Source organism: Brachyistius frenatus, unplaced genomic scaffold (genome assembly GCF_029030835.1).
Source record: "Brachyistius frenatus isolate BFR_SWC_R1_liver_20210118 unplaced genomic scaffold, ASM2903083v1 Contig_206, whole genome shotgun sequence".
Lineage (NCBI taxonomy): Eukaryota > Metazoa > Chordata > Actinopteri > Embiotocidae > Brachyistius > Brachyistius frenatus.
The window spans coordinates 633,383-656,438 of NW_027210805.1; the positions used below are offsets into that span (position 1 = coordinate 633,383).

At 44.7% G+C, this 23,056-nt stretch overlaps 1 protein-coding gene across 1 annotated transcript in view; it reads left to right on the forward strand.

Annotated features, from left to right (window-relative positions):
* Positions 1–21,054, forward strand: part of sorcs3a (sortilin related VPS10 domain containing receptor 3a) — a 172,571-nt gene extending 151,517 nt beyond the window's left edge. Inside the window, exons 14-22 of the mRNA XM_069719088.1 lie at positions 711–818; positions 2,393–2,510; positions 2,630–2,763; positions 5,508–5,621; positions 7,266–7,437; positions 15,348–15,534; positions 18,891–19,024; positions 20,117–20,240; positions 20,720–21,054. Coding sequence (XP_069575189.1) covers positions 711–818; positions 2,393–2,510; positions 2,630–2,763; positions 5,508–5,621; positions 7,266–7,437; positions 15,348–15,534; positions 18,891–19,024; positions 20,117–20,240; positions 20,720–21,054 — 1,426 coding nt within the window. The remainder of the gene's footprint in view (positions 1–710; positions 819–2,392; positions 2,511–2,629; positions 2,764–5,507; positions 5,622–7,265; positions 7,438–15,347; positions 15,535–18,890; positions 19,025–20,116; positions 20,241–20,719) is intronic.
* The last annotated feature ends 2,002 nt before the right edge of the window (positions 21,055–23,056 follow it).

Here is a 23,056-nt window from a genome sequence, read left to right on the forward strand (position 1 = left end):
TTTTAAAATTTTTTTTAACACGGGGCGGGGTGATGGGGGCTGGGGGTCTCCTCCTCCGAGCACAGGCCTCAGCGGTGTTTTCAAGCCATGTCACACTCAGGTACTCCTCGTTGTTCTCACTTCAGCACCGATGTTGATAAGCTGTCAGAATCAATAGAGCCCGGGACCCGATGATGAAAGCTGTCCAATTTTTTTTTTTTCCCCGCTGTCTCCTTCTCCCCGCTGCAGTTTTGTAGTCGAAACATGAAACACTTCTATTCTGGTCTTGTGTTTTGTTTTTTTCACCTCGCTGTAGAAGTTTTTTTTGACCCGTGACGTTGCTTTTTTTTTTTTTTTTTGGGGGGTGGGGGTGGGGTTGTTTCCCCTTTCTGACACCGAAACATCTCCTCTTTTCATGTCTCCTGAAAGCATTTTTGCGCATCTTTGCTTTGATAACGGAGACAGACTGTCTCTTGGATATCACTTAGATGCTCAGCCTTTTGATATTTGCCCGAAGCTACAGCAGCTAATTGCACAGAGGCTCTGCGATTCCTCTGTTGAGACAAGACAGTCGTCCTGATCCCCCCCCACCACACACACACACACCCCTAAACCCTCCCACCCACCTAAACCCTCCCCTATGACCTGGCTCTAATAGAGAGCGTCTGGTTTCCGTGCCGTGGCTGTTTGCTGGGTTTGTGATGGCAATGCGTTCTGACACACGTACGCAGGGTCAGCTTCGACGAGGGGAGGCAGTGGACCCAACACAGCTTCTCCACCGTGCCTCTGTTCGTGGACGGAGTCTTGGTGGAGGCCGGCGCCGAGAACCAGATCATGACGTAAGTCCGAAAAATGTCCGCCAAAAAAAAGGGGGCGCGGTAGTAGATGTTGTGTCCTTGAGTGAAAGGTGAACGGTGTTGTCTCTTGTTTTTCTCTGCAGAAAGACTAAATGGACTGAGGACCTTTTAAGAAAGGCCTCCACTCGAAGCTCGGTGGTATTTAGTCTTTATTAAGCTACAGTACATTTCTGAGAGGCAGGTAGTGGGTCATGCAAGCTGTTACATTGGCGGGTGTGTGTGTGTGTGTGGGGGGGGGAGGCGGGGGTGTCACTGACTAATCCGGGTGATCGTCAGGAAAATGATTTCTGAATGGGACTGCTGTCGGCAGTCTTAAAGACTTAAAGACACTGCCTTAAAGACCCCGGAAACGCGGCAACCAAAAACACTGAACTCTCTCCGCTGTGAAATACCCACATGGTTCTAGTTCATTTAGGATCCGTCACGCAATGACAAGCTGAGATAATTAGCAGATAATTACTGACTGTTAAAACCTGACTTGGCTTGAAGTTTGCTGCTGAGACTCGGGAATTCAAAAGTCAAAAAAAGGACATAAAGCATCCGTCAGCTATTAAACAAAACCAAACCTGTTTGGAAGAGAAAATGAAGGCGATAAACTGTTTACGATCAACCCCCCCCCACCCTCGACAAATCAGGGTTCAAATTAAATTGGTCCAAGGACAGTTTGATCCCTCGAGAAGTCCCTGCTCAGGTAGATTTACTTCCCCAAGGGTCAGGATCTTTCTGGGTGAAGCCTGCAGAACTCAACACCGTCAGACCTTCGATAGATCTTCGGATAAATTTGCTCAATCTCCCCCCCCCCCCCCCCCCCCCCCACCACCACCGGGAGTTTAGAGGAACTTTGCCTGCTGGGAAAGTTCCTGAAACTTGCGGTGGAAAAGCATTTCCTACTGACATTTTGGATGGGGTCAGCTGCAGTGTCGCCTTTAACTAAAGTGCCAATCACTCGTGAAACTTAATCCCAGATTTTGACCGCGTTGTGAGCGGTTAGTACAGATTTTTCTTCTCCGGTTGTCTGAGTCAGAAGTATTTTTAGGTGAGGATATCTCGTATTTGTCAAGAGGAAAGTCAAACAGATAAAAAACATCAATTTCTTTGTTGAAAAAGGTGTTTTAACTCTCTTTTTGTCCCCGTAATCGCCTTGTGACCACTTTAAATTTGTGACCCCTTAAGAGGTCCCAACCCTTAGCTTAGCATAGGTGGAGGTACCGGTATCCTTCTCAGGTCAAAGTAGAAAAGTATCAGCAGCTAAATATTCTTTCAATATTTAAAGTTAAAGTAACGTATATTAATAATATACTGATGCATCCATTTGTAAGGAGCAATTTGCAAGTTTTACCAACTTTATATTCTGTAATTTGATCCGGACGTTCTTCCAGCAGGTTTCTCGAAAGGCTCACAAGATAAAAAAAATCACATGCAGCCGCTGTTGAGAAAAACTGTTGTTTCGCCGCGTCGACTCGCATCACTGTGATCGTCCGACGTGTCGTCGTCGACCCGCTGCTTGTGATTCAAAATCATCGTGTCGACACGTTGTTGTCGTTTGGCCTCCGCAGCTTTTTCGGACACTTCAGCCACCGCTCCGAATGGCAGCTCATCAAGATCGACTACAAGTCCATCTTCAGCAGGAGGTGCACGGAGGAGGATTATCAAACCTGGCACCTGCACAACCAGGTAAAAAACAACAACAACAACAACAACAAAAAAAACACTTCTCATGTGAGCTGGCTGCGTTCAAGGTCTGTGCCATTAAAAAAAATAGAGTTTTAACCGATTAATTTGTGTGTCGACAGGGCGAGCCGTGCGTGATGGGACAGAAACAGATTTACATGAAGCGCAGGCCCGGAAACTGCTGCATGCTGGGAAAAGACTACTCCAGAATCCTCTCGGCCGAGTCCTGCATTTGCCGAGCTCACGATTTCGAATGGTAAGACGACGTGCGCCTTTTGTTTGCGGAAAGCTCCTTTGCTTCGTAAGCGTCCCGGGGGTGGGGGGGGGTGGGGGAAATTACGTTTCCCACCATTGTCCGCTGAAGGAGAACTTCATTAACGGCGGCGTTTGTTCTCCGCCGCACGTGTAGAAGCTCCGCTTCCAAAAGGACGCCTGCGGCTTTAATTTTTAATCGTCTTTTTTTTTTTTTCAAGGATTTTTTTTTTTTTTTCTCGACGCGTCGCTCGGGACTCAACAGGTCGTTTCGTTAGCACCCAATGAAAAAGGAGGGGAAAAAAAAAAAAAAACAGCTGTCATTTCTTGGAAAGCAGCTGCCCTTCAGTGGCTGTTTGTTATTCCCAGGTTCATCCCTCCAGCTGCCAATAAACACCCTCTTCAGTCCACTCGAATGTGCTCCGCAGAGCCGATCCGGTCGACCTGCTTTAGCTGCAAAAAACATACGACTTCTACAGTTTAACAGGCTGGAAACGAATTGCCCAGATTAGAAAAAGCAACACTGCTGCTGAGTGGACGTTTTTTTTAATTTTATTTTTGGAAGCAAATAAGCTTGGTGGATGTTTGCTCTTTTTTGGGGGGGTGGAGGGGGGGGGGAATACAGAAACACAGACAAAATCACAAGCCAGAGATAATCTGTGCGAGGTCAGGGGTGCGTCATCCTCTGTGATCAGCGAATTAACGGCGGGACGACGGAAACATTGAAGCACGGACATTAAGGGAGGACTTCTATAAATAGAAGCTGTTTTTTTTTTTTGGGGGGGGGGGGTTCATCCTGGAGGCCAATTTTCAGCGGAATCCGTTTCATATGCCATTCGTGCGTCTCATTAATTTACCCCGTTTGCTGCTTGTTTTCCAATAAACTGATAAGTTCGGTGTGGTTTTAGACAATTTCCTCATAATGCCCGTCTCCATTGCGTCTGTCTGCGACGCTCACCGTGCTTATAATTCTGTTCAAACCGTGTGGGGGTGTCAATAGTTTCAATTTGTATGCAAATCCTAAACGGTTGTATATTTTATCTTGTAATGACAGCGAACAGAAAAAAAAAAAAAAAAGGAAAAAAAAAAGCCATCCCAACGTTACAGTTATGTAAATATTGTTTGTAGAAGGGCAGAGTTCGTGCTAATTGCTTCCCATTGAATTAGTGTAAAGTTTGTTTCGTTTCTGACGCTTCGTCTGATTTTTGTTTTTCCCGTTTATCTCACTCTGTTTCTCCCTGCGGGGGAATGATTTGCCGAAAGCGTGAAAGTCCCAAAAATTTGGATTTTCAAAACTATAAATGGAGAAAAAAAACAACAACAACAACTATAACTTCATTTGCAATGTGTGAAGAGACTGTCGGCCACGTGCTCGGCGGAGTGCAAACGTACCGGCCGTCGTATATGAAACATTTGCACTGAGCGGGATGACGGTTCACTTTACGCTGTACATTCAGAGCAGGAGCAGTCTCTTCTTTTCTTTATGATTTGATAAGAAATACCAAACCGAAGCACGAGTTCCACAGCAACGCCTGTAATAAATCCACCTGCTGCGGTCTCCTGAACCATGTTATATGTGCAATGCATATTTTTTTTTATTATTTTATTTATTTTGTGCGACTCCTAGTTTCACTGAATCTCTGCAACGGAGGTGAAAAGAGCAACGTCAGCTTGACCCTCGACACGACAGACACATTTGTGGGAGACGCATCAGGCTGAAATGAATAGGAAAATTAAACTAAGCTAATCACACGCTAGTTTCAGCTTCACATGTCCTGCACGGACACGAGAGGGGTTTTTAACCTTCTCATCGTTACATATACAGAAAGATACATTGAGAAGCTACTTTGCTAAATAGAAAACGAAATGGTTTATTAAATATAATTCTCTTTTTAAAAAGTTCAATTTTGGTGTAAAAAAGTTTTTTTTTGCAAAAGACCGAAAACTGAAAAGTCAGTTGTTTTTAAATTGATTTCTTTTGTAATGTAAATGTTTCACGGCAACCTAAAAAAAAAAAAAAAATGTCAGATTAAAAGATAAATTAATTGGTGGTTTTAATAACTTAAAGTGATTTACTGGAATATTTGCAGTCCTCTGTGCAAATACAGTTTTCACAGTCTCACTTTTAACATTCAGGGTTGTTTTTTTCCCCAAAATGAACTCCGTTCTGACCTTTCACCCATCTTGGCCACGTGCACCTGTGCAAGCAACCAGCCCTGACAGCCCGTTAATGAATACTTCACACTGCCGTACTCACAGAATCAAACTGGACTAGTCAGCTGCGGTGTTGTTAGTTTTGTTTATTTGTTCTTGCCGGGTAATTAATTGATAAATCAATGTCATGACCGTTATTAGAACGGACACTTGCTCACCTTGCTCTGCTACATGTAAATCATGTTGTGATTGGAGGCGCTGGCAGGCAGCTGAGAGTTAGTCATCCTTATGTACGGCAGCAAAACGCTCGCCTCCGGAGTGTGTTTCCACACACACACACACACACACACACACACACACACACACACACACACACACACACACACAGCTGCACACTAGCTGCGGTACATTTTTCAACAGCAGCCTTAATCAATACATAATAATGACGCGTCTCCGTGCCAGACGGGCCCCTGGTCACCGGCTACGAAGAGACAGATAAGAAGTGAATGCGGAGCGCGCTGTCGGACACTACGGTCCCTGTTCACATGCTGATATTGATCAGGTGCTGTGTGGATGTTCTCTGTTGTCTAACAGTGATTATGGATATGAGCGGCGCGGCGACGGGAACTGCCGGCCGTCCTTTTGGTTCAATCCGTCCACCGTGTCCAGGAGCTGCAGCCAAGGCCAGAACTACCTCAACAGCACAGGGTGAGGACTCTGTGATTTATTATTTATTATTTTACTTATTTATGTTTCATTTCGGAGGCTTTCTCATGAATATCCGAGCAGATACTGAACACAGATTGAATATGGTATCACACACACACACACACACACACACACACACACACACACACACACACACACACACACACACACACACACACACACACACCGTATTCATGGCGGGAGCATCTGCCAAACGCAGTTGCGATTCTAACACACGATCCTGCAAATGTTCATCTGTTTAGCAAAGAGCTTTAAAGTTAGCAGCGTTAAAGGAGAAATGCATTATTTTTGCACGATGTTTATGTAAGCGGCCCTCAGTTCAGCCTCCGAAACCGGAAGTTTTCACTCTCTCTGAACTATCTTAACCGTCCCGGTGACTACGCCCTCTTCTGATTGGCCAGTTTCCAGAAGCTTCTTGCTGCCATTTTGTTGTAGTGGCCATTTGTGGTATTGCAACAACAAAAATACTCTGAGGCCCAAAAAAAAACGTTTTTTGTAAGAAGTCTTTTAACTTTCATGTCGTCATCACAATATGCAGTGGGCCACACAACATGGAAGAAAACCCGGAAGTTAGAAAAAAAAATGTTTTTGTTTAACCGTCAGGCGAGCAATTTTCATTCAATGCGAGCGGGCACCATCTTCGAGCTCTCCTTTATACATCACCTGCAAAAACAACAGTTAAGTTTTCTCCTTCTTTAGGCAAAATGTTAACTTTTTAAATATATCCGTATATCTTTGAGCAGGGAATCTGATCCGAAATTACGAACACACCATAAAAGGCTGAAGCCTGTTCACGTTTGAGAGCAGTGAGCTGCATTACCGCATTACAGTACATGACCTCGCTGTAAGTCAAGGACCTGAGAGGTGCTTCATCCACCGGTCTGAGGCTGTGTGATGGAAGTGTCTGCGATGAATCCGACACCGGAAACACCGTTTAAGTAACGTTGTTTAACTTCTTTCGCAGTCGTTGTATGTGCTCGACTGGGGACCACCAATCAAACGCTTTTAATCAATAGCGACCATTTCCAGTCAGTGGCCAATTGATCGGAGCGTCTCTGCTTTGTTTTAACGCCGTCATCTCTCTACTCGGCTGAACTTGGTGTCAGTGTACTAATTTATTTCCACATCCCTAAAGGTAAAATAACTACCACTGCAGTGCATCACGTCGGGTCTAAACACGAGTGATAATTCCTTCTCATGAACAAAGCCTTGTGGTGGGTTTTTTTGTGTCTTCAGTGTGATCATTTACTTTCCATTACAATCCAATTTTTCTTTGTTGTGCCACAGAAATGCGTCCCGTGTGGTCGCTTTGGACTCCCGGAGGGACAGACGCCGCACGGCGCTTAATCACAGTGCGAGTGTTTTATTCACTGCCGCTGTGATGAAGCTTCCCAAGGTGTCTCAGCCTCTGACACTGCTTGTGTTGTCAGTTGTCATCTAGTCCGGGAGGCTGTTCAGACACAACAGCTGCGCTCTGCCGAAATTTAACAGAATTGTCTTTAAACCTCAAACTCATGGAGCATCTCGGCAATTAGGGAAAAAAAAAAAAAAAAAAAGAATTCGAAGAAGAAGAAGAACCACTAAAAATGTCTTTTTTTGGGGGGGGGGGGGATCTTTGCAAAGGTACCGTAAAGTGGTGCTGAACAACTGCACTAAAGGAGTTAAAGAAATGTACACGGCCAGAAAGCAGCAGTGCCCCAACAGACCTCCTAAAGGCCTCGTGCTGACCACCAAAGATGGAAAACTCACCGCCAACCTGGGCACCAACGTCACCTTCCTGGTGCATCTGGATGAGGTGAGAACACAACCAACAGGACACATTTTCACTAGACTAGATACATAACTATTATTCATTTTATTTTTACCTAAAGCTGCATTAATAGATGTTTGGCCACTATGAGTCAGAAAAACCCTTTGACAGATACATTTTCTGTCTTGGAAAGTTAACATCATATATGGGGTCCCTCAGGGCTCAATACTGGGTCCATTGTTCAGGTGGTACTTGTTGACTCTAGGCAACGTAATCCGGATCCACTGCACATGTTCATATGTTATGCTAATGACACCCAGTCAGGTGTGTGGTGGCAAGTTTACGTACGACAGTCAATAATGTGGCCTAGCTATTTAATTAAGCAAATGATTAATTAACATAATAATGCTAATAATCCAGCTATTTTCAATTATTGTTCCTTTAAAGTCTTTTAAAGTGTGATTTTGGTCACAAAATATTTCTGCAAATGTTTCACAATAAAAGATCTGTCATGAAATATAGGGTTTCCATCTGTTGAAATGCGAGAATGCTTTTATTTTGAAACAGATACAGGAATTGATAAGTATAATGCAACTTTAACGTGGCAAAAGGGAGCAGATCAAAACGGGGATTCAAGTTGACGTCAATCAATACACCTAAATGTCAATATAACTTTGACTGTTCCATTTGTTTTTATCGGCTCTACTGGATGACACTTTAAAGATGACTGGATCTTGTGGTACTTAAAACATGTAAATGCATTTTAACCGAATCAAGAGAACTGTAAACATGTTGTGTCCTTACTTCGACAACTGAATGTTGTAAAAAAAATTACATAAAATTGAAGGTAAATATGATTGTTGCATGCTACGAATGAGACCAAAGTGCAACAATGTTCTAAGATGTTTTTTTTCTAAACCTTGAAGCACAAATGCCGAAGTTTGAGTACCAGCTGGTAATTTTCTTAACAGTAACCACATTTTAAACACTCTCCAAAAGCTTAATAGAGTCAAATGTGTCCCAAATCGCCTACGCAACCCAAGCTCTGAGCCAGAAGCAGGAATAAAGGACCTCACTGGAGACCGTGTTATTGAGTGAGAGGCACTGTATTCAGAGCCAAGTCCGCCGGGCTGCGTGGTCACTAGGAAACTGCCTCCCATGTTTCTCGGGCAGAGTACGGTCGGACGATAATAACAGCAGGCTTTGGGGCTTTAGCAACGGGAGTGTTTTCCAGGAAGAGCTCAAGGTAAGTGTGCGTCCCTCTGGGTCCGGGGCCCAGTCCTCATATTACTGCGTGATGAGTTGAGGAATCGAGGCCTGATTTCTTTCATTAAGAGTGAGTCTCTGATGGGGGTGGGGGGCACGACGCGATAAAAGTAGAGAAGGGTGGGGAAAAGAATCCTTGTGGCATCAGCCCTATTTGAGAAAATTCTCAAGATGAATTCTAAGTTTAATTTATATTCATGAAGCCCGCAATAGCTGTATTTCTTGGGGAGAGCAAATGGCATTAAAAATTTAATGGGTAGAAAACTCGGTGGCTCACATCCACGTTTAAAAATAGACTTAGAAAGAAGGAAGAAACGGACACATGTTTTGGTTTCACGTTACGGTCGGCACCACTCCGAGTTCGTATTGTTACGCAACGCGATGTTTACACCTACAGATGGTCTTCGTAAAAGTGACTGTAAACAGTTGGCAGTGAAATGACGGGCTCGTGCCTAAATGACATCGACCCGGTCTCAAACAATTCATGAAGAATTTAAATGCTCCATATTCAGCATCAAAGCAATCTGAGACACTTGATTTTCTCTCTACCAGTTACATGTATAGTGAATTCACATAGGAAGAGATCAGAGGACAGAAACCCAGCCGAGACTTTCACACTGAGCTCATACATAAATGCAGTATTTTTGGCTGCACCGCAACAGCAGGGCGGAGCTAACAAAGCGAACGTCTATCACTGATTGAGTGAGAGATCAAAGTTGCTGAATGCTCCGACTTTTCAAATTAAAAGCACACTGAAAAAAGCATGCACGTGCTGTTGAATTTACGCTGTTGTGATACAAAATGTCTGTGTTGAGCGTCAACTTGTTATTGTTCACATAAAAGAAGCTTATTCAGCTGGTTTGGGGTGGAGCTCAGCTGCGTGAATAAATGTTAATCAACACGAGTAGCTCTCAGAAGGATGAAAACAACGAGTGCGACAGATGAACTCAGATGGTGACAAGGACTGGATAAACCGGCTTCCCTCTTGGTTCAGTGCTGTCATGAATCAGATTTGGCTTCGCTTCTGCTGGCAGCGCCGGAGTAACCACAAGTTTGGCAGCTCTGCGCATAAGTTGGAGAGCAGACGCTGCCGACAGCATGCTACGTCCCTTTTCTTTTATTTTACAGCTCTTTAAGCTATTTGATTTTATTGTGTCTTTTTAATTACCCCCTCAAGGTGTGAAGACTTGGAAAGACGTATTCGTACTATTGAGTCAATAGAATCACTTGGCGTCAGCTTGATAGAAATCTGCAGTCCCGTCCCTCGTCGCAGCGGTGAGCCGGCTCTACGTTACACAGCATCCCCGGTTCAACAGCCGCCCATAGTGGTACAAGTTCTGAATGTTCACACGGTGTTTCCTTCGTGGTTAATATGAGCTCCCTGTGATCTGCCTAACAGTTGTCGTGTCACTTTGAAGTTTTATCCGCCACTTCTCTGTTTCACATTTGGGAGAAAAAAAATGTCCCGCAGTTGTTCTCGCAAGTGTTATCGTTTTGCGAAAACCTATTTGTGCCCCAGTGGAAAAAGAAAGATGAGTCTCCCGCCGACGAAACGTTGCGATCGAACATGACAGCCGCGACTACTGAGGATTCCCAGCTAAAATATTAACTGCAGTGATCATGTTCAAGCTCTGTGCAGTCACAACATTGGAGGGACGTACTTTGACTTGTTTGACTAGTTTCAAAAATATGTTTTTCTCTTATTTCAATTGGTTTTCCATTTGTGTAAAATAACCATGTTACTTGGGTACAAAAACATCTTGTCTTGTCACTCTTTTCACGGAAACAAAGAAACGCGTGTGTTCATGTAAATGTGGTGTTTAAAACATGAATAAACAGACTGCTTTGGCCACTTGGGGGCAGCATAACGAGCTCTGAACACAACACTGACATGTTAAAAACTATAAAGTTGTGTGTTGTGAAAATGGGATAGCAAACTGTATCCAGTATTTACGGTAACAATGCTATTCAGATGGTATTGTGGTTTCGGCCACCTGATGAAAATTAAGTGGCCAAAAGCCAGTGCAGAAGTTTCCTAAATTGCAAAACCACTGAGGGCCACTAGGGTCTGTCTCCAAAAAACCTCTGGCTCCGTAGACTCCTATTCAAAGAGCGTCAACTTCTCTCATAAAATACAAAGTTAATAAATGTTTTCCAGAAGTCATTATGGTGTCATTAGCTAAATTGCCTCCTTCTGATCAGTGTTCTGGTGGTCCCTCTGAAAATACTTTCATCCTTGATTAGATATCAGGCCTCAAAGACAGCTACGTTTGGGGGGTGGGGCGTATCTGGTCTGATTGACATGTCCGGAATGCATTCGGGTTGCTTGTGTAGGTGGGCGGGGCATAGTGACCTCGGGTGAACCAAATTTGATCACTCGTTGCTCAACAAAACCAAGACGGCGACGGCCAAAACGCCAGACTGGGAGCTTCTACACTGCAGAGTGGGTGACTTCACACTAGGTTTGCTGCTTGTTTTGTTGCTGCCATTGTGTGAAAGCCGTGTGCCTTCTGCCCGCCCATTAATCTCGTCATTTCTGTGTTTATCCTACAAAATATTGCTCATAGTGGCATTAAACACAAGTGTTTTAAACAACGTAATTGGCCTGCATGAACACAGCCTGGACTCCGCGCTGTCTGCCGGACACGTTACCCGGAACGATGTTCCCGAACGATTCAGCAGCGGCAGCGTATTTTGTTGTCACCCATCACGTCGGCGCTGTTCGGTCCAGGTCTGACACGCACCTGAACAAACGCTGGCCTTGTGTATCCAAACCCCTGTCGAGCCGCACAACGGTGCCTTCATTGCGAACCAACAGTGACGTCCCGGGCCTCGGGGGCTCCAGCCCACGATGTGTGTTTGGATCTGCTCGTCCCCGGGAGACAGGCACACAAAGAGTGACATTTAGAGAGACGGGTCAGCATCACTCTCATGCAGATTAGAGAATCCCATTGTGGCCGATACAGAGAGCGGGCGTGAACACCAGAGCGGACGGCAGACACCGGGAAGCGCTTGAGTGACATCGGCGCCACGGAGCCAGAGTCCTGTTTGCATGCCAGCTCATTAGAGTTCTCAACAATGCCGGCGCTGTCAAAGCCTGTTCTTAGCTCCTCTCTATTCTCTCCAGACTTATCAGGGATATCATTTTCCAGGCAGAGTGACACAAAATATCCCCACAAGCCTCCGAACCAAACCTCCCGCGTCTTCACACTCAGAAGCGCACAAAGACGGGACTCGGGTAGCGAGGGGAGGCGAGAGCCAAAGAGCAGGAAGCGGAACAATAGGTGTATTTATTTCTGCTCCATTGTGCGTTTTTTTGTTGTTTTTTTTTTTCTTTCTGGCGGAGCCGGCATGCTAATGCGGTGGTACAAAATGAAGATCCCGGTAGCGCCGCCGCTACGATGTGCCAAGGGGGAGGCTGGGAGTTTGACTTCACGGGCCTGGGAGGAGGAGCGCAGATTTGGTCGCCGTGGCAGCTGGAGCCACCCACGCTCCCGCTACGGGCTGATGCTCGGGTTGTGCCAGATGTGATTCCTAGAGGAGGCCGTGCAGGCGGCTGAAGGCTCGCACACCATCCGAAGGCAAACGCGGCGGCGGTGGGGTGGGCGGGTGGGAGGGGGGGTTGGGTTGCGGCTTTCCACAGACGCGCACGCACAATTCAGTTTTCCTCTTCTCCTGCACACGCGGTCGAACTCGCACGCAAATCCTTTTTTTTACAAATTCCACGATCCGACATGGATAACACGAGGGGATCGATATTTTAAGACATTAAGAGCCGAAAAGGACCAAGCAAAGTAAAAACGATTGCTTATAGTGATTTCGCTCATGAATCATCTCGTCTGCAAAAGATATTCCAGCGTTCATGACGTAAAAGTTCACCGGTGCGAAATTCGTGCAAAACAAAGAACCTTAACGCCTCTGATGAATTTCTTTTTTCCTCTTAACTTTTCAGACAGAACTTTACCGACTTGAAGAGCCATCAATACTTAAAGTCTGCATGCGGAATAACTGAAAAGTAACTGTAATTATGAAACGATGTAATTATAACCAAGTGGCATAATTATATAGCCTGACTATACACTTTGATTAAAATGAGCGTTCGCCAAGAGCCGATTCCCTTCTCGTCTTACACACTGTAAGATCACGGCGCATAGATTTGAAGTGCAGCGTGCAGCTTTGAAATATGAACCACCCACAGACTTCTAAATAAAAACTGCGGCTGCAGAAGCGGTCCTCAGATGGTTAAACTTACTGTATGTCTACGAACGAGTCCGCCTGCCGAGAGCTTGTCTGGCTGTAAGGGCAGAAATACTGAAAAGTGTTTTCCCAAAATGTAAACTTCTCTGCGCGTTTATATATAATTTACACTGCTTGCAAAACATTTTTCCAAGCCATTAAACCTGCAATTGCTGCTTTGATTTTTTTTTTTTTTTTTGGGGCCACTTAGGGGCAGTGAAAGGGAGTTGTGAACACAGCATTGACTCATGCCGCCATACAGTAAACACATTGTTGAACAAACAGTTGCTTATTCACACGTCCTTTTAGGTGTTGTGTTCAAGGTTTCGCTTGATCCGTTGAAAATGTATTTCAGTTTTTTAAGTGCTTGATAATCCAATCATCTCTAAAGCGTACGTCGTGCAAGAGAGCCAATAAATCAAATGGAAAAAAAAAAAAAGTCAATGTTGTCACATTTACATTTGAGTTGTATCGACTGATTCGCGACGTCGTCTCGAGGCCTCGTTTTGATCCGCCACTGCTTGCCCTGTTTCAAATTAAAAGCCCTCGAGTGTTTCGGTAGACGTAAACTTTTCATTTCTGAACGGGCATTTTATTTTGAAATATTTGCAAGGGACACGCGAAATCGGACAGTTGCACCACAACGAGGCTACATTATTGACACGTCTGTGTAAACTTGCCTCCACAGTTGTGAAACAACCTTAGAGACATGAGCACAACTTAACAGTGCGCGCTGCCTTGCGTGCGCTTCGGTGCTTCAACAACGTCCCACATTATGATTAGTTTGGACTCTGGTGAGTATAAGGTCCACTGTTTTAACTCCGTTTTGGTCTCCACCGTCTCCCGGAGGAATGTCTGGCTCTTTAGGCAAGGCAAGTTCATTTGTAGAGCACATTTCAACGACAAGGCAATTCAAAGTGCTTCACATAAAAGCATCAAAACATGAGTCAAAAGAAAAGGACGTTTGAAAAACAATTAAGAACTGTGATTAAAACATGAAGCAAGCAACAACAAAAAAATAGGATAAAAGTTACAGTTCAGTTTAAGACATAAAATACAGTAGTAAAATACAGAAACGCAAGAGATTCATCAAGATCCTCAAATCCGGTTCAGTGAAAGGCAGCAAACAGAAAAAGTCTTCGTTCCGACTCAGGGAACAGAAAGGAGACCCGTCCCAGACGACCCGAGGGGGTCTGGACGGTTCATGAGGTACCAGCAGATCAGAAATGTACTTTGGCCCAAAACCATTCAGTGCTTCACAGACCAACCAGCAAGATTTTAAAGTCGACTCTTTGTTCGCCAATGTAAAGACCTCAGAACTGGAGTGATGTGATCCGGTTTCTTTCTTCTTTTTTTTTTTTTTTTTTTTTTGAGACCTGTAAACACACCGTCACAGTAATCGAGTCTACTGAAGATAAATGCAACTTTTTCCAAATCCTGTTGAGACATAAATCCTCTAATCCCTTGATATATTCTTCAGGTGACAGTAAACTGACTTTGTAATTGTCTTAACACGGCTCTTCAGATTGAGGTCTGAATCCATGACGACACCGATACGTGATTTCTGGCTCGGTTTGTGGTTTTTTTTTTAACATCTGTGATTGAAGCTGAGCTCTGACTTTCAATCGTTCTTCCTTGGCACCAAAAAAAACAACAATTATCTCTGTTTTATCTTTGTTTAATAAAAAAAAAATGTAATTGAAGTGCTGGTTATTATTTTTGCAGTGCTGTTTTTCTCGCCAGCCTTTCAGTGGATTTTTTTTTTTTTTTTTTTTACTTCAGGGACTCTCCTGGCGTACCCAGACAATAATTTAGGTACACTCCTGAGGGAGTACTGGGCGAGGGAACCTCGGGTTCGTTTTGAAACGACGGGAGCAGCTTTAACCAATCGGTGCGCTCGGACGCTCGACCGCTGCTGCAACTAGATATAAAAAAAAAAAAAAAAAAAAACGAGAGAAAAACCCCAAAACCTGCTGGACTTCAACGTCATCGTTCTTCCTCACCGCCACTGGTGGCTGAGTGCCCTTCAGAGTGGCTGAGCCGCAATTCGCAGACGATAATTACGGCGAAGAAAAGTCGTGAGCGATAGTCCGGCAAAAAAAAAAACAGGCTGCGACTGATTTGCAGCCCGTTTCCTGCTTTTTAAAGTGGACGTGAGTGGTCGGGCGTTGAAACTCCAAAAAAAAAAAAAAAAAAAAAAAATCCCACCTGATAACTATTATTCTTTTATTGAGGTTGCAGCTGTGGATGGAAATCGCAGCCAGTCAAGCCTTCGCAGTCACATCTGACCGAGGTGTTAATTCTTCAAAATTACCCAGAGAAGTCTCCGTGCTTCATTTGTGTGCGTGCGTTAATTCCCGGCGGGGTCCCGTGTACTTTCTGGAGAACGTGGTCGCGGCCTTTACAGTTTTTTTTTTTTTTCCTTTCTGCATTTGCGGGTCGCTGCGTTTCAGGGGGACTCCATGCGGACGAACGTCCAGCTGGACTTCGGCGACGGCACCGCCGTGTCCTACTCCAACCTGAGCTGGACCGAGGAGGGCATCAAGCACGTGTACAAGTCCGCGGGGATCTTCCGTGTCACGGCGCTGGCGGAGAACACGCTGGGCTACGACACCACCACGCTCTTCCTGCACGTCACCTGTGAGTGTTCGCGTTCTTCTAAATGCAGCAGCAAGATTTTCACGTTGTGATAGTTTCTTTTGTCTGTATATCATATATCGCCACAACTGTAAACAGCTGCGAGCTAACACCCCCATGTCGCTGCCGAAAGAGTGCGCGACATCAACAAACTGCTGTGTGTTTGTTTGTTGTTGTTGTTTTTTTTTGTTTTTTTTTTCCCACGTCATTAAGGAGACAAACATGGAACGTCTTTCCATTTCATAATGGGTAGCTTCAGACGCTAAAATACGTTGACCTGAATGACGGCCGCGCCGGCGATGCCTGCTGAACTCATCCGAGGTGACCGATACGCGAGATGATGCGACTCGGCGCCTGGGATAAACAACAACAACAACAATTTATTTTGGGGGGACAGAGGGGAAAGGTCATAACAAACTTGCTTATGCAAGATGCTACTGTGGGCAGAGACGGGAGTAGGGGGGGGGGAAGCGGGCCTCTGAGGCTGCTGCGGCAAACAGGCAGTTACGCGAGGATACAACAGCACAACACGGCGGCGGCGGCGGCAAACGCAACAAATCTCAGGCTGGCCATGCTCTCCTGCTCGCAGCGCAGCCGCCAAAACACTGGATCACGTCGACCCTTCCGCGGGAAGAATACAAGCTGCTCTCGGCGAGCGTTGAATCCCGTCTCCGTCTCGTTAAGTTCCTCTTTTCCCCGATCGGTTCGATCCACTTCAATTTACCCTCTCGCCGTCCTGACGCGTCAGCCGGTGTGCTCGGCATTCGTACGTCCGACGGCGGTAGTTTCAGCGCGGTTTATTTCGCACTGAAGGGAGAAATGCCGACCCCCCCCCCTCTCTGCCCCCCCCCCCCCCAAAAAAAAAAAAAAAAAAAAAAAAAACCCTGAGTACAATGATTCCTCAGCTGAGCGTATTTAATACCAAATGACTTTCTCACCTTGTCTCGTTCGGCGCGCACGCGCAAACAACACAGTCGGAGTGGGGATAAAGATTAGTTCTGGTTAAAGAGGATGAGAGCGAACAGAAGCCTCGGCGAGACGAGGCGAGCACCCCGGACCACGGCGCTACGCGAAACCTCCGCTTGGAGCTCTTCCACGAAAGCAGTGAATTACATGTGTCCACGGCAGCAAAGCTTCATTCCCCGGGATTAGTGGGAAGCAGCCCCGGACCCCCGTCAGGTCCTATTAGGTTCTTAGTGGGGAGGTTTGCGGGCACTACTCGGGAGGTACCGTCACAAAATACAGCACATGATGGCGTCGACATATTTTCAGTGCGAGAGGGACTTTTTTAAATATTTTTTAAAAAAAATTTTTTTTATGTTTCCATCAGTAACGGTAACAAACTCAGGAAGACCTGATCACAGAAAAGAGTTTATCTCAACGTGACGACGTCGGTGCAAAAAAAATGTTCTCCGGCATTCTCGTTAGTTTTGAAAGAAATATCAGCTCAGACCAACTAAAAATTACAGACAATATTTTTACTGTTTTCGAGCACAAGATGAAGAACAAGATCACGGCTGATATTATATTTGTGTACTTATTATATATTTTGTGCAGGTAAACCTGGTCTGATCCGTCGTCTGCCTCTATGACAAGTAGAAGTCTTTTATATATGTATATCTGTATAAGTCTTTTTTTGGGGGGGGGGGGGCGGGGGAGGGGGGGAGGGGGGTGTCACAGTTTGGTCAATTTTGTCATTTACTCTTAAAACAAAATGTATATTCAGTCGTGAGTCATTTGCCACACTTAATATTTGTAACCGTAAGTAGGCCGTTGAAATACAGAAATACTGCACGCTGTCGATAATCGTGAACCAATACGAGCTGTAAGACCTGTTTACACTCGAGTGTTAAGACAAATAAAATACCTATTATGACAAGAGCAGCTCCCAAAAATCAAGTTTTATGACTCGCAAACAAAGAGGTCTGTTTCACAGCCAAATATGTTTTATTTGACACCCACCCCCCCCCATTTTTTTTTTTTTTTTTTTTAAATTGCAATTTCAGTTTCTGCGTCACACAAAGTAACGCTGGTGCAACAACAGCGTGTTCGGAGTGGAACTCGCGCTAAAATTTAGTTTTTGTCAATCGAGGTGAAGCGCCAACGCGTGTGGCTGCCCCCCCCCCCCCCCTCATCCTCCTCCTCTACAGCTTCAGAGTGTTTGTGGTTGAAGAACATGTTTATCTATCGGATAGTTTATCCGTGAAATGCAGTAAAACTAACATGCACTTTGTGATTCAGGTGATTCATTGAAGTTATTAGTTGAAGGAATCCACAGTCTATTTAAAAAAATTTTAAAAAAAACACTCCTCCCACCAGTAAGAATGTAATGAATGCTTTCATTCTTTAGAGACACAGCGGGCTGGAAGAAAATTCTTCTGAGCATTATTTTCCCTCCGACAGAGATGAAATGTAAAAAAAATAAAATAAAATACAAAAACAGCCAATTTCCTTCCTTCCTTCCTTCTGAGGTCTTAATAATAATTGTTCTGTCATAACTTGATTGGATTCAGGAAGCAAAAAAAAAAAGGAATCTCAGACCGAGATCACAAACATATCGTTTCATGTGTCGTTAAGCGTCCTGTCACACACACACACACACGCACACACAGTAATGTCTCACCCGTGAGGTCGTCTCCACCTGTCAGCGTGAGCTTCATACTGTCTAAATGGGAAAGTAGGTATGACTCACTTTGCAATTATTGCAGCATGATATAAAGATCCGGCAGTAAATTGGAAAAAAAAAAAAAAAAAAAACTATTTGTTACATCGGTTTAATGTTTTACATGGATATAAAATAGATTTTTATTCCTTTTTAAATAAAAACAACAACAATTTGCACCGTCAACAAGAAGCCACCAAAATGGCTAAAGAGTAAGAGGCCTTTACGTGTTATTATTTATTATTTTTTTCATCCATCACTTCGTATTAAAAAAGCTCACCTCGAGAGTTCCTCTCTTCTGAGTACATCTTTTCTGGGAGTTTGTAGGATATTTGTTCCCCAATTTTTTTTTTTGTTGCTTCCATCTATTTTTCTTACTCACTTATACTCCTCAGGGTACGGAGGCAGGTGGAGTGGGGGTGGGATCATATGCCAAAAATGCACCAGATTGGATTTGAAAGCAGCACCCTGGACAGCTCCCCAGTTTCTCACAGAGGACACCAGGGGTGGTACTCGGAGAATTTCTCTCCCCGAAACAAAGCGCCGCACTTCGTGTACTGCGGATTTGTCGTCGTGCCAGCTGGCTCTTTTTTTTGTCTTGGGTTTTTGAATGAGAATCACAATTTTGGACGAAGGCTTGTTAAGAGGTAGCTGTTGCATGATGTCCACGCGTCTCTGTGGTGTTTTCTTCTCCCAGGTCCGGTGGAGCACGTCCAGCTTCTGGCTCCCTTCGTGGTCATAAGAAACAAGGAGGTCAACATCACGGCGGTGGTCTTGCCCAGCCACTCCCGCACCGTCACGTACTTCTGGTGGCTCGGCAACAACACGGAGGTACTTAATCCCCTCGTGTTATTTGCTTTTGAGGCTAACCGCGTGGATGTGCTGGAAAAACACAGCCCACCACTTTACCCACTTTGTCCACTCTCGACTTCATCGGGATGGAGGTCCTCAGCAGTTTCCAGCTTACTTTAATCTGTTGTTAACGTGCCACATATTCCTGAAACTGAAGCGTGTTTTTAGTCCTGCTATTGGTCGGTACAGACTTTAATATCTTAACAGTGCTTTGAAGGTTTGTACAGACATTCATGTTGCCCGGAGGATGAACCTCACTGACTTTGGTGATCTCCTCTTTCCGCCATCTTGGGGTTGGCATTTTTGTTTTTAGAGGTGTGTCTCGACAAACTTTCAATGAAAGAAAGTCCGTGTATATTCAAGGTTCCCTCTTATTTATCCCCTGATTTCTACCAGCAGTAAGGTTTTTTTTTTACTTGTCAAGTGAAATATATGTTGATATAAATCATGTTCCCCGGAGGATGACTATCACTGACTTGACTGGACATCATGTCCTCTGTCGCCACTTTGAGGTTGACATGTTTGTTTTGAAGGGATATATCTTGACAAACTTTCGATGGATTGTCATGAAGTCAGACTATATTCAAGGTCCCTAGAGGATATCCCTTCCAACTTTATTTACCCCACCGATTTCTACTAGTGCCAACAGCCGGTTAAAACGTTCACTTATCAATTGAAACATCTCTGTCTGTCTACATATGCAATACGGTTGGCCAGAAATCCTGCTACCGACATTTATCGTGTTCCCCAGAGGATGAATCTCACTGACTTCGATTATCCTCTTGATTTGTCCTCCACTGCCATCGTGAGGTAGCTGTACTTTGCAGTAGATAGCATTCGGAGGTTAGCATTTTGCTGAAGTTAGCATTTTGCCAAAATGCACCGGTGTGCTAAAAGTTCATCCTCGCAATACTTTCTACGATATTCAAATCTCCCATTTCCATAAACCTCCTGTATCACCAACCAATAAACCTATAAACATGAGAAATGTTGCATTGGCCCGATAGAGCAGAGAAAACGTGCGCCACGTACATTAGACGTATGAATTCACCTTCAAACTTGTGCCTGCAGCCGGTGATAACGTTGGATGGCAGTATCTCGCACACCTTCCCGAGCGAGGGGATGCACACCGTCACGGTGCAAGTGGCTGCAGCCAACAGCATCCTGCAGGACACCAAGACCATAGCAGTCAAAGGTCGGTATTTGTTAACCGAGCTCTTATCCGCCGTCGATAAATCGGAACAAGTCGTCATTATATTCTCGTCACCCACTCGTGCCGTCTTCGTCTGACTTAGTCTAAAAAAAAAAAAATAATAATTCTAAAATAAAACATTTCCTGCTGGAGTAAAATACATCACATTACTGTTGGAACCTCTAAAGAATATGTCTTCATTTTGAAGTGAAGTAATCCAGCAGCAAGTATCTGTAAAATGCGATGATTCATTACCAGAGGACGGGTTGGCGTAAAGCTGTGACATTTTCTAATTATCTCGAAGTGCATCTGGTACATTTAGCCAAAAGGGAAGTGCGGGGGATATGAGAAACCCTCTTCTTTTCATCAAGTGTTAACTACCTGAAACTCAACTCCAGCAAAATGACAGTTGGCACGGCTCCCTGAGAATAATGCCCTCGGAGTGAATTAATGGCTGATTCTCCCCCGTCTCTCCTCGACAGAATTCTTCAAATCTCTGCTTTTATCTTTCTCCCCGAATCTGGACGAGTTCAACCCCGACATACCCGAGTGGAGGCAGGATGTGGGGAGAGTAATTAAGAAGGCCCTGCTCCAAGTGAGTGATTTTCATTTTCTCTCTGTCCTCTCTTTCCCTCCATCCCTCTGTCTCTCGTGCGTCTTCTCCTTTCGGTCTCACCCTGCGATTTCTCAATTATTCCCTCCCCCACGCCCCCCCCCCCCCCCCCCCCCCCCGCGGCCCGATTCTCTGGGCTCGCTGGCGCGGCAACAGAACGCCCACCGGGCCACCACCCCGCGATTCATCACCAGACAGGTGTGACGACGCCTCGGCTTTCCTTTTCCCTCTCCCTCCCTCGACGTGGCTTCATTAGCGCAGGTTCCTTCGTTTGAAAAAGTCGCAGATAAAATGATGAGAAGTTGAGGCGCTCTCGATCGTAGGAGGAATCTTAGTGCTCTCGGTGTGTGTGTGTGTGTGTGTGTGTGTGTGTGTGTGTGTGTGTGTGTGTGTGTGTGAAGCTAACCCATCATTGTTAAGTGCTACTCATCTCCCCATTCAATGCTCATGAATAACACGCTGCGCCCGACGTGCCCGGGCTCTCAGCCGTCCTACCGGCATATCAAAGCGCTCGAGCTGCAGGTGGGCGCTTTTAGAGGAATAGTTAAAGCGGCTGAAGGTGATCTAATGAGCGACCCGGACGACCCCCGACTCGGACCTCTCGCTTCTGAGCCGGTGGATTCGCCTCTTCCCGGAGCGTGGCGCCATTTGAAGTGAAATTATTTTCCTGAAAAAAAAAGGAAGCTTTTTTTTTTAATTCGAAATCCATTCATCCGGCAGTTTCTGCTAAATTATTTAGACTCCGCCGATATTAACGGCACTGCAGACTTTTTTTTGTTTGTGTTTGAACTCGCTCCACTCACTCTTAAATTAATCACTGAGGTTATAGATGTTTTTTTCCAGGGCGTTAAAGGCTCGCGTACTTCACTAATCACGGAAGTCAAAGAGCGCCGTGTTGCTGGAAACTGACGTGTTCTCAGTTCTAGTTTAGTCAAAGTTAAACTCTTTCAGTGTGGAGATGTGCCTGAAATGTTGGTTCTTCTGTGAGCTCTTACGGTTTCATTTTCTCATCTTAAAAAATAGATTATTTTGCACACCTTTCTCTGCTTTAATTATAATGTGACTTTTGATTTATACCCGTTAGCCTGCCGACTACTGAGTTATATTTCACAACAGGATAAACATAAACACAATTTAACAGTGAAGTAAAGTACAGACTAAACTTCCAAACATTTTAGTGAATAAAAATGTTTGTAGTCTCCGGAGTTTTTTTTTCCTATTTTGAACGTCATGCTATAGGTGACTTTTTGACCATATTTCAGTCGACATGCAACATGTCATGCAACGACAACGTTGACAACTGCACTGTTGTCAACGTTGTCGTCTCAGTCTAAAGGTCCGTGGTTCGATTCCCGCCTGGGACTTTCTATGTGGAATTTGCATGTTCCTGCATAAATAATAACAAAAGTAAAGTATGTCGTTTAAAATATGGACGACTAACATGGAAAACAAACATCACGTAGTCGTAATTGTGACAAAGTCACACTCCAGGCAAGAACATGCAATCCTCCACAGACAGAGTTCCAAGCCCCTGATCGAACCGAGTACTTCCTGATTGTGAGATGACAACGCTAGTAAGTGAAGTTGTGCTGCCTTTATTGCATGTTTGTCTGACTTGTAACTGAAGAAAGCACTATGGTGTAGTGGTCAGTGCTGTTGACTCCCAGTCAGATAGTTCCAGGTTCAATTCTTACCCTTGAAGTGGCTTTTCATCGGAGATGTTAACGTCACCTTTTCCAGGGTGGGTCTCGAACCTGCAACCTTCTGACTGGAAGGCAACAATGGCCAACCACTACACCATTGATTGCTCTTCCCTAACATGTTTAAAAGTTATATAAGTCATATAAATCAGACAAGCATGCAATAAAGACAGCAAAATGGTGCAGTTCCAAGCCAGCGTTGCCATCTCAACACTTTGATGGTGGGCCTGGAACTTAGTGTGGAGGATTGCATGTTCTTGCTTGAATGTAATGTTTTACATTATGGACAACATGCACAACTCATCATTACAATGGGTGACAAACTTTACTTTTTGGTTATTGGTTTATCGCATAGGAAGTCAAAGGCGGGACTCGAACCCTGGACCTATAGACGACAATGCTGACAGCTGCACCACTGTGTTGGCTTCCATAAATTGAACGGAAGTCAAACTTATTTAACGTCATAAAAAATAACAAAACGACATCATGACATTTTGATCATATTT